Source organism: Pseudophryne corroboree, chromosome 1, assembly GCF_028390025.1.
Source record: "Pseudophryne corroboree isolate aPseCor3 chromosome 1, aPseCor3.hap2, whole genome shotgun sequence".
In the NCBI taxonomy this organism is placed as follows: domain Eukaryota; kingdom Metazoa; phylum Chordata; class Amphibia; order Anura; family Myobatrachidae; genus Pseudophryne; species Pseudophryne corroboree.
Genome location: NC_086444.1, coordinates 808,002,319 through 808,016,415, shown reverse-complemented (window position 1 = coordinate 808,016,415; position 14,097 = coordinate 808,002,319). Strand labels below are relative to the sequence as shown.

At 44.9% G+C, this 14,097-nt stretch overlaps 1 protein-coding gene across 2 annotated transcripts in view; it reads right to left on the bottom strand.

Moving 5' to 3' along the window:
* PAPSS1 (3'-phosphoadenosine 5'-phosphosulfate synthase 1) overlaps positions 1 to 14,097 on the bottom strand; it is a 366,081-nt gene that overhangs the window by 285,597 nt on the left and 66,387 nt on the right. For both annotated transcript variants that reach the window (XR_010176283.1, XM_063919199.1), the window contains exon 2: positions 3,443 to 3,557. Coding sequence is in view for 1 of the 2 variants with exons in the window: in XM_063919199.1 (XP_063775269.1) it covers positions 3,443 to 3,557 (115 nt within the window). In the remaining variant the exon portion in view is untranslated. The remainder of the gene's footprint in view (positions 1 to 3,442; positions 3,558 to 14,097) is intronic.

The window sequence follows — 14,097 nt, the reverse complement described above, 5'->3', positions numbered from 1 at the left end:
GTAAATGGGGACATGCAGGTAAGCATCCTTGATGTCCAGTGATACCATGTAATCCCCTTCGTCCAGGCTTGCAATAACCGCCCTGAGCGATTCCATTTTGAACTTGAACCTTCTTATATAAGTGTTCAAGGATTTCAAATTTAAAATGGGTCTCACCGAACCGTACGGTTTCGGTACCACAAACATTGTGGAATAGTAACCCCGTCCTTGTTGAAGGAGGGGTACCTTGATCATCACCTGCTGAGAATACAGCTTGTGAAGCGCCTCCAGCACTGTCTCCCTGTCTGGGGGAGCTGTTGGCAAGGCTGATTTGAGGAAACGGCAAGGGGGAGACGTCTCGAATTCCAGCTTGTACCCCTGAGATACCACTTGTAGAATCCAGGGATCCAACCGTGAGCGAGCCCACTGGTCGCTGAAGTTCCGGAGACGGGCCCCCACCGCAGCTGGCTCCGTCTGTGGAGCCCCAGCGTCATGCGGTGGACTTAGAGGAAGCGGGAGAGGACTTTTGTTCTTGGGAAGTGGCTGTATGGTGCAGCTTTTTCCCTCTACCTCTGCCTCTGGGCAGAAAGGACGCGCCTTTAACCCGCTTGCCTTTCTGGGGCCGAAAGGACTGTACCTGATAATACGGTGCTTTCTTTGGCTGTGAGGGAACATGGGGTAAAAATGTCGACTTCCCAGCTGTTGCTGTGGAAACGAGGTCCGAGAGACCGTCCCCAAACAATTCCTCACCTTTGTAAGGCAAAACCTCCATGTGCCTTTTAGAATCTGCATCACCTGTCCACTGCCGAGTCCACAATCCTCTCCTGGCAGAAATGGACATTGCAATAATTCTAGATGCCAGCCGGCAAATATCCCTCTGTGCATCTCTCATGTATAAGACTGCGCCTTTAATATGCTCTATGGTTAGCAATGTAGTGTCCCTGTCGAGGGTATCAATGTTATCAGACAGGGAATCTGACCACGCAGCAGCAGCAATGCACATCCATGCTGAAGCAATAGCCGGTCTCAGTATAATACCTGAGTGTGTATATACAGACTTCAGGATAGCCTCCTGCTTTCTATCCGCAGGCTCCTTTAAGGCGGCCGTATCCGGAGACGGTAGTGCCACCTTCTTTGACAAGCGTGTGAGCGCTTTATCCACCCTAGGGGATGTCTCCCAACGTATCCTGTCCTCTGGCGGGAAAGGGTACGCCATTAGAAACTTTTTAGAAATCACTAATTTCTTATCGGGGGAAGCCCACGCTTCTTCACTCACTTCATTCAACTCATCAGATGGGGGAAAAACCATTGGTTGCTTTTTCTCCCCAAACACAATACCCTTTTTTGTGGTACCTGGGTTAATGTCAGAAATGTGCAACACATTTTTCATTGCCGTAATCATGTAACGGGTGGCTCTGTTGGAATGTACACTAGTCTCATCGTCGTCGACACTGGAGTCAGTATCCGTGTCGACATCTGTGTCTGCCATCTGAGGTAGAGGGCGTTTTTGAGCCCCTGATGGCTTTTGAGACGCCTGGGTAGGCACGGGCTGAGAAGCCGGCTGTCCCACATCTGCTATGTCGTCAAACCTTTTATGTAAGGAGTTGACACGGTCGCGTAATTCCTTCCACATATCCATCCACTCAGGTGTCGTCAGGGGTGACATCACATTTATCGGCACCTGCTCCGCCTCCACAGAAGCCTCCTCATCAAACATGTCGACACAGCCGTACCGACACACCGCACACACACAGGGAATGCTCTGACTGAGGACAGGACCCCACAAAGTCCTTTGGGGAGACAGAGAGAGAGTATGCCAGCACACACCACAGCGCTATATAATGCAGGGAGTTACACTACACAACCGATTTACCCTATAGCCGCTATATATATATATATATATATATATATATATATATATATATATATATATATATATATATATATATATATATATATATATATAGTATTTGCGCCTAAATTTAGTGCCCCCCCCCTCTCTTTTTTACCCTATTGAGCCTGGAAACTGCAGGGGAGAGCCTGGGGAGCGTCCTTCCAGCGGAGCTGTGAGAGGAAATGGCGCCAGTGTGCTGAGGGAGATAGCCAGCCGCCCCCCCCCCCCCCCCCTTTTTCGGCGGACTTCTCCCGCTTTTATAATAATAATGTGGCAGGGGTATTTTACACATATATAGCTTCTTAAGCTATATTATGTGTGATTAGCCACTTTAAGGTACTCTAATTGCTGCCCAGGGCGCCCCCCTACCTCCCCAGCGCCCTGCACCCATCAGTGACCGGAGTATGTGGTGTGCACAGGGAGCAATGGCGCACAGCTGCAGTGCTGTGCGCTACCTTAATGAAGACCGGAGTCTTCAGCCGCCGATTTCCGTGAAGATCTTCATGCTTCTGGCTCTGCAAGGGGGACGGCGGCGCGGCTCCGGGACCGGACGACCGAGGCTTGGCCTGTGTTCGATCCCTCTGGAGCTAATGGTGTCCAGTAGCCTAGAAGCCCAAGCTAGCTGCAAGCAGGTAGGTTCGCTTCTCTCCCCTAAGTCCATCGTTGCAGTGAGTCTGTTGCCAGCAGATCTCACTGAAAATAAAAAACCTAATAAATACTTTCTTTACTAGAAGCTCAGGAGAGCCCCTAGTGTGCAACCAGCTCGAGCCGGGCACAGATTCTAACTGAGGTCTGGAGGAGGGGCATAGAGGGAGGAGCCAGTGCACACCAGGTAGTCCTAATTCTTTCTTAGAGTGCCCAGTCTCCTTCGGAGCCCGCTATTTCCCCATGGTCCTTACGGAGTTCCCAGCATCCACTAGGACATCAGAGAAATATATATATATATATATATATATATATATATATATATATATATATATATATATATATATATATATATATCCACAACAGATGTATAATTATAAAAATGTAAGACATACATATAAAATTAATCAGAATTATCTCCAAAAGTGATTAGCCTCAGTGATGTCTCAGCAACGACTTAGGCATGGTGTATCTGTAATAATCTGAACAAGTAAATATGGGACAAATACCACTTTCCTGTACACAGATTGATTTGGTTCTGAACGGCTTGTTCATAGCTGCCTCAATCACAAGCAACCCAGGTTTAGACTGCAGGCTTCCCAATAATCGTTAACGTTATTCTGTATATTTAATGGGATCTAGTTCATGGACTAAATTGTATTATGTACACATAGAACTGTAAAAGCATGAAGAGCTACTATCATAATAAAGACAAATACATTTTACAACAATCTTAAGATACGTAAGCAGTGTCCTGTGTTATCAGGCATTTCAGACTTCTAGAAGATGGCTGTACAGCTTTCCAAACGTTAGTAGAGCCAGCAGATTTACTTTAGACATCACCTTCTGCAAAGACTACTTTTCCTAGAATCATTCATACTCATTTTTTAATATTACATAAAAAGTGAAAAAGTATTCATCTACCCGTTAGCCAAACAGTGCAACCACGAAATCCGCATCTTGTTCCAACAACTTGTCCTCTCTTGTTCCTGCTGACATGGTGAGCTTGGTAGGTAACATTGGTGGAACGCTGCATTCCCTATGAAAAGTTAACATTAAAAATATGAGCAAGCAAGAAAATAAAAACGTATACGATTCATCACTGTCCATTTCCGTTAACTGTCCTGTGTAGCATTTGTGCTGCCTAACATCTTCATCTACACATCTAAAACCAACATTGGCCACCCATCTCATGTCACAAGCAACCAGTCATTTTATTGCAAAACTATTTTGCTTTACAAAGTATATAGCAAATATACAAAACTAATCAGGAGCTAAATGTTGAAAACAAAGACTGCTGCTTCTATCAGGGGAACACTGGATACCCACAAAAAGCAAGGGAGGATAAATATACTGTAGAACCATTGTCATCCAGACTTTATATTTTAGGAGTATGTGAATACAGTATATATTTATGCCATCCTCAATAAGTGATAAGTACTCAGTGATCGCAAAAACACGCTATGGCGCTTTTTTTTTTTTTTTACCAGAGAATTGATGGTGGAGACTGAAAAAAAAAAAAACAACAGCAGCAACAACAATGCAGGGATCCTCAGGGCGCGCTCTGACCAGCAGCGCTGTCCTGTGCAGTCAGTTTCAGTCTCACTGACAGTGGAGAGAGTAACTGGGAAAGGGGAGGAGACCATGGAGAGTGTGTGTTCTCCCGCTCCACGCGCACATGGCAGAAATTAGGCTGGTGACATGAGGAAATCCACGGTGCCCCTCCGGTGAGCTACAGGAGCCAGACTGTGAGGGAAGCAGGAAGATACCAGCGGTAAGTAGCAGGACAAGAAGCGGCTGTGGCTGACACAGCATGAGGGTGATATGGGCTGGCTGGAGAAGTGTAGGGAGAAGCGCCTGCAGGACCAGACCCACCCCGCTTATTCCCTCTAACCTGGTGCTCTATATAGTGATCGGCTCCTCTCATTCTGAGGACTAGACTCACCCACTTCTTACCCTCCACCCTGTCACCCGCTCCCCTCTTCCACAATATCCTGTTGGAGCTCCACGGGGCAGAGGAGCTAGGTAGTGCTGGAAAGATTTAAGAAATGCCCCGCCTTCCCCTTTCCCCTGTGTATATAATAACTGTACTCCCCTCCCCCTTCCCTTGTGCTCTGCCTGACGCAGTGTGTACAGGAGGTTCTGCCTGACGCAGTGTGTACAGGAGGTTCTGCCTGACGCAGTGTGTACAGGAGGTTCTGCCTGACGCAGTGTGTACAGGAGGTTCTGCCTGACGCAGTGTGTACAGGAGGTTCTGCCTGACGCAGTGTGTACAGGAGGTTCTGCCTGGCGCAGTGTGTACAGGAGGTTCTGCCTGGCGCAGTGTGTACAGGAGGTTCTGCCTGGCGCAGTGTGTACAGGAGGTTCTACATGGCGCAGGATGTATAAGCGGCACTACTGTGCGGTGTAAAGTGAATTGGCACTATTATGTGACCACACCCCTTCCCCACAAAGCCACAGCCCTAAATTTTTGCTACATGCCATTGACGCGCACTGTCCATTCTTTAGAATATGTGGGGTGGGGAGGGGGACCAATTCACTTTCTGCCAAAAGGGCACCAAAATGTCTAGTTACAGCTCTGGTGCAGAGTGTCCTGTATGCTACACATCCCAGCAGCATTGTTACCCCCTCCCCCCCCCCCCCCCCCTCCTCCTCCTCCTCCCCCGAGACTTGTTATTAAATACATACTTTATTTACAGATTTTTGTTTTCTTTTCACGTTGCTTTAGATTTTAAGCTCCATAAAGTAGTGGTAATACAAATACATACAGTGTCCTCACATCTACCATTAATACGCCACACAGCGCAAGAGGACTGGCAAGTGTGAGTCGCCAGGTCCCGTGTACCTCTGCTAGCTTCGGGCCTCTTTTTTGCTGAAAACGCATCTTAGTCATAACACAATGCGAAAAAGAAACAATGTGCTGAATGATTTCATATGCAACACTTCTGTATCAGTGTATGACTGGACCAGTATATGAAGTGGGGATGGCCGATTTAAACCACGTTGATTTTTATCACATATATTGTGGCGATTACAGGCTAGATTGCACAAGCTGTCCAGGAGTGTGTGTGTGTGTGTGTGTGTGTGTGTGTGTGTGTGTGTGTGTGTGTGTGTGTGTGTGTGTGTGTGTGTGTGTGTGTGTGTGTGTGTGTGTGTGGGGGGGGGGGGGGGGGGGTGTCTCTGAAAAAGTGCTTCTGTAATTAAAATTTTGTATTACTATTCAGATTAATTTAATTAGAAGTAATAAGTAGGACTAATGCTTGACATCTACATACCTTCGGATGTAATAGGAATGAGCAGCAGTAACAATTTGGTTTTATTGAAAGACCATATCAAAGCCTAACTATGGATTGTTAATATAAGAAAGCAGTAAAACATGATGATCAAGGTTTCTAATACATAGATAGCAATGTTTCACAGTATACTATAAATAAGAAGGATTACATTTACTTATTTACAATTACTTATTTTTACTATTTTTTTGAACCCTGATATGAAGCATAATGGAACTTGGCATGGAAAAAAAAAGCCACGACCTCTGCATTGTAACAGTTTGCATACAGATTCAGAGACTTAAGCTAACCATATATCTTAAGATTGATTGCCAAATCTGGCAGGTTTGAACAAAAATTTGGTAATGTATTGTAGAAAACGACAATTGAGCATTCGCTCTCAAACACTGAATAGCAAACAAAAATAGTCAGACAAATTGGTTAAAGCAAATGGATGTAACCAATTTGTCCGAATCACCGTTTTTGTCAGTTTTGCGGCATTTCAGAGCAAATGGTCAATTGTCATTTGCTCCCATACATTACCAGGTTTTCATTCCAACCAGCCAGATTTGATAATCATAAAAAAAGGGGGATATAATAATATCAGGAAGCGCTATAATCAAATATCATTTAATTTATTTAAAAATAGTACTATACAATACATATATGAAAATATAGAACTAAATAACATAAGATAAAAAGGTTCTAATTATTTGACTTTTATTTATTTTTTATAATATGAGTATTGTTCATTGTGAATAAACACTATTTCATTGGCACCATAAAAATGAAATAATAAAATTATATATATAGATTTATCTATTAAGAGTGATTCGAATTCTGTAACTATACACACAACAGCTGTTGTACCTTATGGATAATTGTTTTTTAATAGGATAGTAGAACTGCATAAATAATAGTGAAATACATAAGAGGTTTTTAATAATTAATTTGGGAACTTATAATTAACAAATTTAGATATAATTATGAGAAGGAGCAAAATAAGGCTTCTATTTGTGTATGGTTCTATTGTCTTATGAAATAGATACATGTGTTCTTCATGTGGAGTGCCATGCTGGGATTCGATCCTGGGTCTTGAGGTGTGGTGATCGGATTTTCTAACCATTATACTATGAATCCTAATGATGATTTTATGTGCTTCTATTGCTAATTAATTATCTAAAGCATGTATATAAATTGTATTATCACAATATATTGTGTTATTAGATTTATTATTTATAATTCATCGTTCTGCTCGTTTGTTTTAAAATATACACAAAGAGTATTTGATAATGTTCTCTTTGCGCTTTTAAATCGTTATGTGTCATATATGTAGACAAGTGACTTTGTTTAAAGGCGGCTAAATCCGCAGGTGTCTGCACTAATTAAAGACTTCTGATTGGTGCATATGGGTTTAAATAGTAAGCCAGAATGGCTAACAGCATATCCTCTGACGAAACTGCCGTGAGAAGGGGGCGGAGAAACGCGTAAGGACTTTGTACACAGACCCATTCATCAACTGTGTCTACGGCTGTACTTTCAAACTGGGAGCCTACGGCTAAAATACCTGGATGGTATTATGATACGCTCAAGTCCGACCTTTCAAAGACTACTGCACGATACCTCCACGGACAACATCCAGCAGTGACTGACACGGTAATTTGCTGTTAAACAAATTTACGGCATACATGTCACGTTTAAGTCCGGTAAGAAGTATCCTCCTCAAAACTGCATAAATTGATTCTGGAAACTGTCAGCTGAGGACAGACGGGGGTGCAGCATAGCGCCGAGATCCCATCAGATCGGCGTCCTCCCTCCATCTGTTCCTTCAAATTGGGCATATAATTCACGGAGGAAACACTGCATGTTGGCTTGCCTGCCTCTATATCCTCGTGTTGCCACCAGACTGACAATATACGGAGATAAGTGCAATAAGAGCATAATATACCAAGACTCCCTGAAAACAATATGAATGGTATGTACTACCAATGAACGGACGAATATAATCATACAGACACAGTTGAGATATTTATTTTAATAGTTATATGTCTACATTTTTGATATATGTATTGTATAGTACTATTTTTAAATAAATTAAATGATATTTGATTATAACGCTTCCGGATATTATTATATCCCCCTTTTTTTATGCTAATTCTTGTTTGGTATTCCAGCAGTACCTACTTTGGGAGCAGCTATAATCATATTCTAAAAAACGAGTGGAACGATTGAATTTACAAGCGCTAGGAAATTGTATATATTGTTTAGATTTGATATTCTTTAGGTCAGTGGTTTCCAAACTTTTTTGAATCACGGCGCCCTAGAACATCAGAATTTTTTTCCACGGCACCAATAGGCCAATAATTTCTTATTGAGAAATTTAGAAAGAAATATTACATTAAGTAGATTGCGTTTATATGTCAGCCTTAGGGTCAGTTGTGTGGTGAGGGACAAGATTTGCTTCTGTTTGGCCACATATTTTATGACTGGCAGCCACCAGCCCTGGTTTTTTTTTAAATTCAATAGTTTTTTATTGGTTTTTACAATGTTTTAACATTTAAACATTGCCTAGGGCAAGCATAACATACTTACAACAACCAGACTATAACACTTAAACAAGTAACAACAACATGCTACGGTATTGCAGAGAGAGCATAGTGTGATGTGGTATTAAATATCTCATTCAGAATCATAAATAGCAATAGAGCAGTGGTGATCCAGAATTCCTATATATTAGACCCACATTGTATTATCTTTTATCACGATAACATCGTGCCTTTGGATCCGGCCGGCCACGGGCCATTCACCCCAGAGAACTCACACAAAGACTACTCATATCGGGCAGTTAAATAGATCTAGGGTTCAGCAGTATTCATCCTTGAAGCGAAATAGCGAGAGCTCATCCACCTTCCCCATATAGCAATAAACTTTTTTTCCGCATTCCTGGCCAGATATACGAATTTTTCATGTGCAACCGTAGTATTAACCAGAGCAATCCAGGATTGTGGCGCCGGGGCTTCATTAGCCATCCATAATCTGGCTATGCAAACCTTGGCCAGAGCACTGAGGTTTATAACATATCGTCGACTGGGCGGGTCTAGAGTTTCCTCATCTATAGTTGCCAATATGCAAGAGATAGGTGTAAGTACGGTAGAGGGGATACCCGTACCAACTATGGCCCGTATAACCTCCTCCCAAAACTTCGACACCAGAGGGCATATCCATATCATATGCCAAAAGTCTGCTCCCATAGTGCCGCATTTGGGACATTTTGAGCTGTGGGATCCCCCTATATGTGACAATCGCAGAGGTGACATATATACCCTGTGCAGCACGAACAACTGAATTTGTTGATATCGGACAGATGATGTTGAAAGCCGGCTCGATCCCAGGGCACCCTCCCATATCTCATCCGACACTGGACCTAGGTCAGATTCCCACTTGGTCTTAAGGGAGCTAAGGGGGTCTATATGATGCATTTGAAGTAACCGGCCATATAATTTGGATACTAAGTGACCGGGTCCCACTGTCTGCAACAGCAATTTGACCGGAGAATCAGTAAGCGCCGGCGGGCCATCGGGGAATTGGGCAGACACCGCATGTCTCAATTGAAGGAAGCGATAAAAATACGCTGAGGGGACGTTAAATTCCTGTTGAATCTGCTGGAAAGATCTAAAAAACCCATCAACATACAAGTGTCCCAGTGAAGTCACCCCCCATGGTTCCCACACCTCCCTGACTTGAAGCGGACACAACTCTGGCAATCCATATTTATTGTTCAGCGGAGTGTCAGGGTCAATGCCCTGTCCTTGCAATATCCGATGCGCCAGTCTCCAAACAGTAATATATTGTTTAAAGAGTGGTAGTGCCGATACTTTGACACTTCCACAGAGAAGCAGTCTCAGTGGTGAACCACCTGGGTATTCCTGCAATACCAGCTGAGAATGCAAACTTGAAGTGTCAGATTCATTAACCCATTCCCATAGATGTGCTAGTTGTGCTGCAAAATAATAAAGACGAAAGTTGGGAAGAGCCAGCCCCCCTGAGGTTTTGGGCCTAGTCAGAGTATTAAGTTTCAACCGTGCCCGTTTACTAGCCCAAACCAGAGAGGACATCAAGCCATCTATCTGTTTGAAAGTTTTCTGGGGGATGTATATCGGGGATTGTTGAAGTATGTATAGGAGTTTGGGTTGAAAAACCATTTTTACCAGATTAACCCTCCCTGTAGCCGTCAGGGGCAATTTCCCCCAGACCTTCACCTTATTGCGAAGATAAGATATTTGCGGTGTAATATTAAGGGAAGTAAATTTATGAGGGTCATTGGATATCCATATGCCCAGATACTTAAAGGAATTCACCCATCTTAGCGGGAGAACAACCAATGGGGAGGCAGGGACCTCACCTTGAAGCGGAATAATGGAGGATTTCTCCCAATTGATCAGGAGCCCTGAGTAACATCCGAACTTATTAATAATATCTAAAATCTTAGGCATAGACTCAGCATAGCGATCCACAAATAGCAGGATATCATCGGCATAAAGAGCTATTTTCTCCTCCCTGGTGCCCACGGTGTATCCAATAATCTCAGGGTTCGCTCGCAGAAGACATGCAAGGGGTTCAATGGCTATAGCAAACAGGGTAGGGGACAATGGGCATCCCTGACGAGTGCCTCTGGACAACGGAAAGGAATGTGACACAAAGCCATTCACCGTCACTCTAGCCAGGGGAGAGGAATACATCAGGCGGACAAATTTGATAAAGTTAGGGCCTATACCAAACTTGCGCATGACCCTCCACAAGTACTCCCACTCCACGGAGTCAAAGGCCTTAGCGGCGTCTAGTGATACTACTATGGATGAGGGTGCCTCACGGGGGACCTGTAGATGGGTAAATAATCGTCTGAGATTAATGGATGTTGATTTATTGGGCATAAATCCCGTCTGATCTGGGTGTATGATCTGTGTAATTACCTTATTTAATCTACATGCCAGGATTTTGGCCAGAATTTTGATATCGGTCGGTAGAAGGGAGATAGGTCTATAAGAATCAACCTTCCTATGGTCCTTATCGGGCTTCGGAAGGACAATAATCAATGCCTCCGCCATAGATAATGGGAGGGATTCCTGTGTGAATATTTGACTATATAGCTCAAGCAATTGGGGGACAAAAAAATCTAAATGGCGCCTATATAGCTCAGACGGTATGCCATCGGGCCCTGAAGCCTTCCCATTGGGGGCAGCACTGATCGCATCCGCAATCTCCTCCGGCGAAATAGGTGCCTCGAGGAAGTCATGCGCCTCACCAGTCAGCAAGGGAAGCTGTATAGTCTGTAAATATTCGTCTAATTGCATCGGGGTACAGTCCAGTTTAGAGCTATATAAACGTCTATAGTACGACACGAATTCCGACGCAATCTGTGGGGTCTGCACTACAGTGGTACCGTCTGGGGCCTCTATTTCAACCACGGTATTAGCGGATCTCTCACCTCGTGCCAAAGAGGCTAAATATGATCCCGGCCTATCCCCGGAGGCGTAGAAGGTGTGAGAGGAGAAGAGGAGTCTATGCTGAGTCTTTTCCATTAGACATTCCCTCCATTCCCCCTGCGCTGTCAACCATGCAGATTTGGAACTATCCAAGCAATCCTGTAAGTATTTTACCTCAGCAGCAACACTCAAGGTCTCTAGCTCGGACTCCCGGTGCCTGAAAAAGGTTTTTAAATTAGCCACTCGTTTAATTAGGGTTCCCCGCAAAAAGGCCTTGAACGCATCCCATAAATTAGAGATAGGTTGCCCAGCCTTATTTATCTCAAAAAATTCCCGCCACGCAGTCACCAAATCGGAGCCATCTCCCATATGTACTAGCCAAAACGGGTTAAACTTCCACACTGCCTGGCCTCTAGAGCAGCCAAAGTCCAGGGTCAATGTTAAAGGGGAGTGGTCCGATATACCCCTAGTCTCATATTTGCTATCCTGGACCCTAGGAATCAGATCGTTCGAGAGAAGGGCCAGGTCAATCCTAGAGAACGAGGAGTGGGAATGTGAGAAGCATGAATATTGTTTAGCAGATGGATGTCTCAGTCTCCAGGGATCAACCAGGCCCAGTCCCGACACAACCTCAGCAAAATCATTTCTACCAGAGTGTGGACCAGAGGGATTGGTGGAGAATCTATCCATCGCTTTATCTAAAACATTGTTGAAATCCCCCACACAAACCACGGGTATACCCGGTGACAAGGCCATAAATCCTGCAACCCTTTTTAGGACATCTGAGGAGTACGGGGGGGGCACATATACGGACAGCAAAAGCAGAGGGGTACAGTGGATTTTACACTTTAAAAACACATATCTTCCCCATGGGTCCGTTTGTACTGACTCCAGTACAAAGGGAACTGCCTTCTTTATAAGGATAGAGACCCCCCGAGAGGCAGAAGTGTGTGTGGAATGGAATGCCCACCCTACCCAAGGTCTTTTAAGGGCAAGGGTCTTACTGCCCACCAGGTGGGTCTCCATAAGACATATCACATCAGCGGCATATTGCTTAATTTGTCTAAGCACAAGGGATCTCTTGATCTTGTCATTGAGTCCCCTTACATTCCATGACACCAACCTAAGTCCAACCATGAGGGGTCGTTTTGATAATAAGAGAGGCTACAGCCAGCAGCCAGCCAGATCCATCTTCTCTGTATACAAGAACAAGGCACCACCGCTCAATGAGTAGATTCGTAAGCCACACACACTCAAATTTCGACCATCCATACCAGAAACAACCATAGCCAACAACTTCCCCCCTCCCCCCACCCTGTATACTACTCCCAACCTGCAGCATACTTGGATCCCTGAACCTAATACCGGCTCAAGCCCAGAGCACACACCTTGTTATACCCTGGGTGGAGCCAGAAATACAATGGCCCTAAGAAAGAGAAAACAAAACACAAACAAAACAAAACTTCCCCAGCCTGTAGACTAGTTCGCCCCCATAGGATAGAAAAAGAGGCGAGATATACAAAGTCACCCCCCGGGACTTAAGATCAAATATAATCAGGTATATTCGGACCGCCGATATATCCCTCCTCTCCCCCGGCCCCCCACCCGACATGTCCCAGCATTATTAATATAGTAATTGCCTGTATAAGAAGAATAACAAGACAGAAAATCAGGTAAGTAATTAACCCCCCTACCACCCTCATATCCTCAGGGAACAGCATAGATAGTTAAACATTTTCCCCCACATCCTGCATCACTCCAGTAGATATGCATATAATCTTATCCTGTACATAAAATCTTTTGCCACACAGTCACAGGAATTAATCACTCATCAGCAAGGGCCCGTCTCGCCGGGAAGCGTCTATCCAGCCACATCATCGCCTCACGAGGAGCCTCAAAAAACTTGGTCTCCCCATCAGCTACCACTCGTAATCGTGATGGAAAGAGCATGGCGTATGGCAGTTCAAGTTCCCGGAGTCTCCGCTTAACAGGCAGAAACTGAGCTCTATCTTTCTGCACCTCCACCGCAAAGTCTGGGAAGACCGATATTGGCGACCCGTTCCATTTTAGGGGGCCTTTCGTGCGAGCAAGTTTCAGAACAGTGTCCCGGTCGCGGAAGTGAAGGAACTTGGCGATGAAGGTACGAGGCGGGGCCCCCGGAGGCAACGGGCGCATCGGCACTCTATGAGCTCGTTCTATGGTGAAATGCGGCGAGAATTCATCGGGTCCAAATGCCTTCCGAAGCCACGCCTCTAGAAATTCCTCAGGAGATGAGCCCTCCTCCTTCTCGGGCAGACCGATGAAACGGACATTGTTGCGACGTAAGCGTCCCTCCATATCCGTTAGTTTTTTGCGCACATCAGTCATTTGAGACTCCAAAGTGTCAGTACGCCGCCCCAGCGGAGTGACAGTATCCTCGACATTGGAGATACGGGTTTCGGCCTCACCCACCCTCTCTCCCACCCGTTGTAGGTCCTGATGTATAATGGAGAGATCAGACTGCACCTGCCCGATTTTGTCAGCCAAGCGGGCCTCGCTTGCTGTCACGGCGTCCAACACTCTTTGTAACGCAGCATCAGGTGGTTCTGATGAGACAGAGCTGTATGCAGGAGAAGGGGGCGAAGACTCATCTCGTGTAGTTTCCCTCCGCTGTTGTTGGGGACCGGGGTTGCGGATAAACTTTTCCATTGCGCCTGCCGCCGCGTTTTGTTGACGGCCTTTCACCATTTTGGATAACACGATGCCACCGTATATGACCGATTATAATCAAAGCAGTGCAGGCAAGAGAGGGGGCGCAGGCAGCGGCTCACTATGTGAGGGCCAA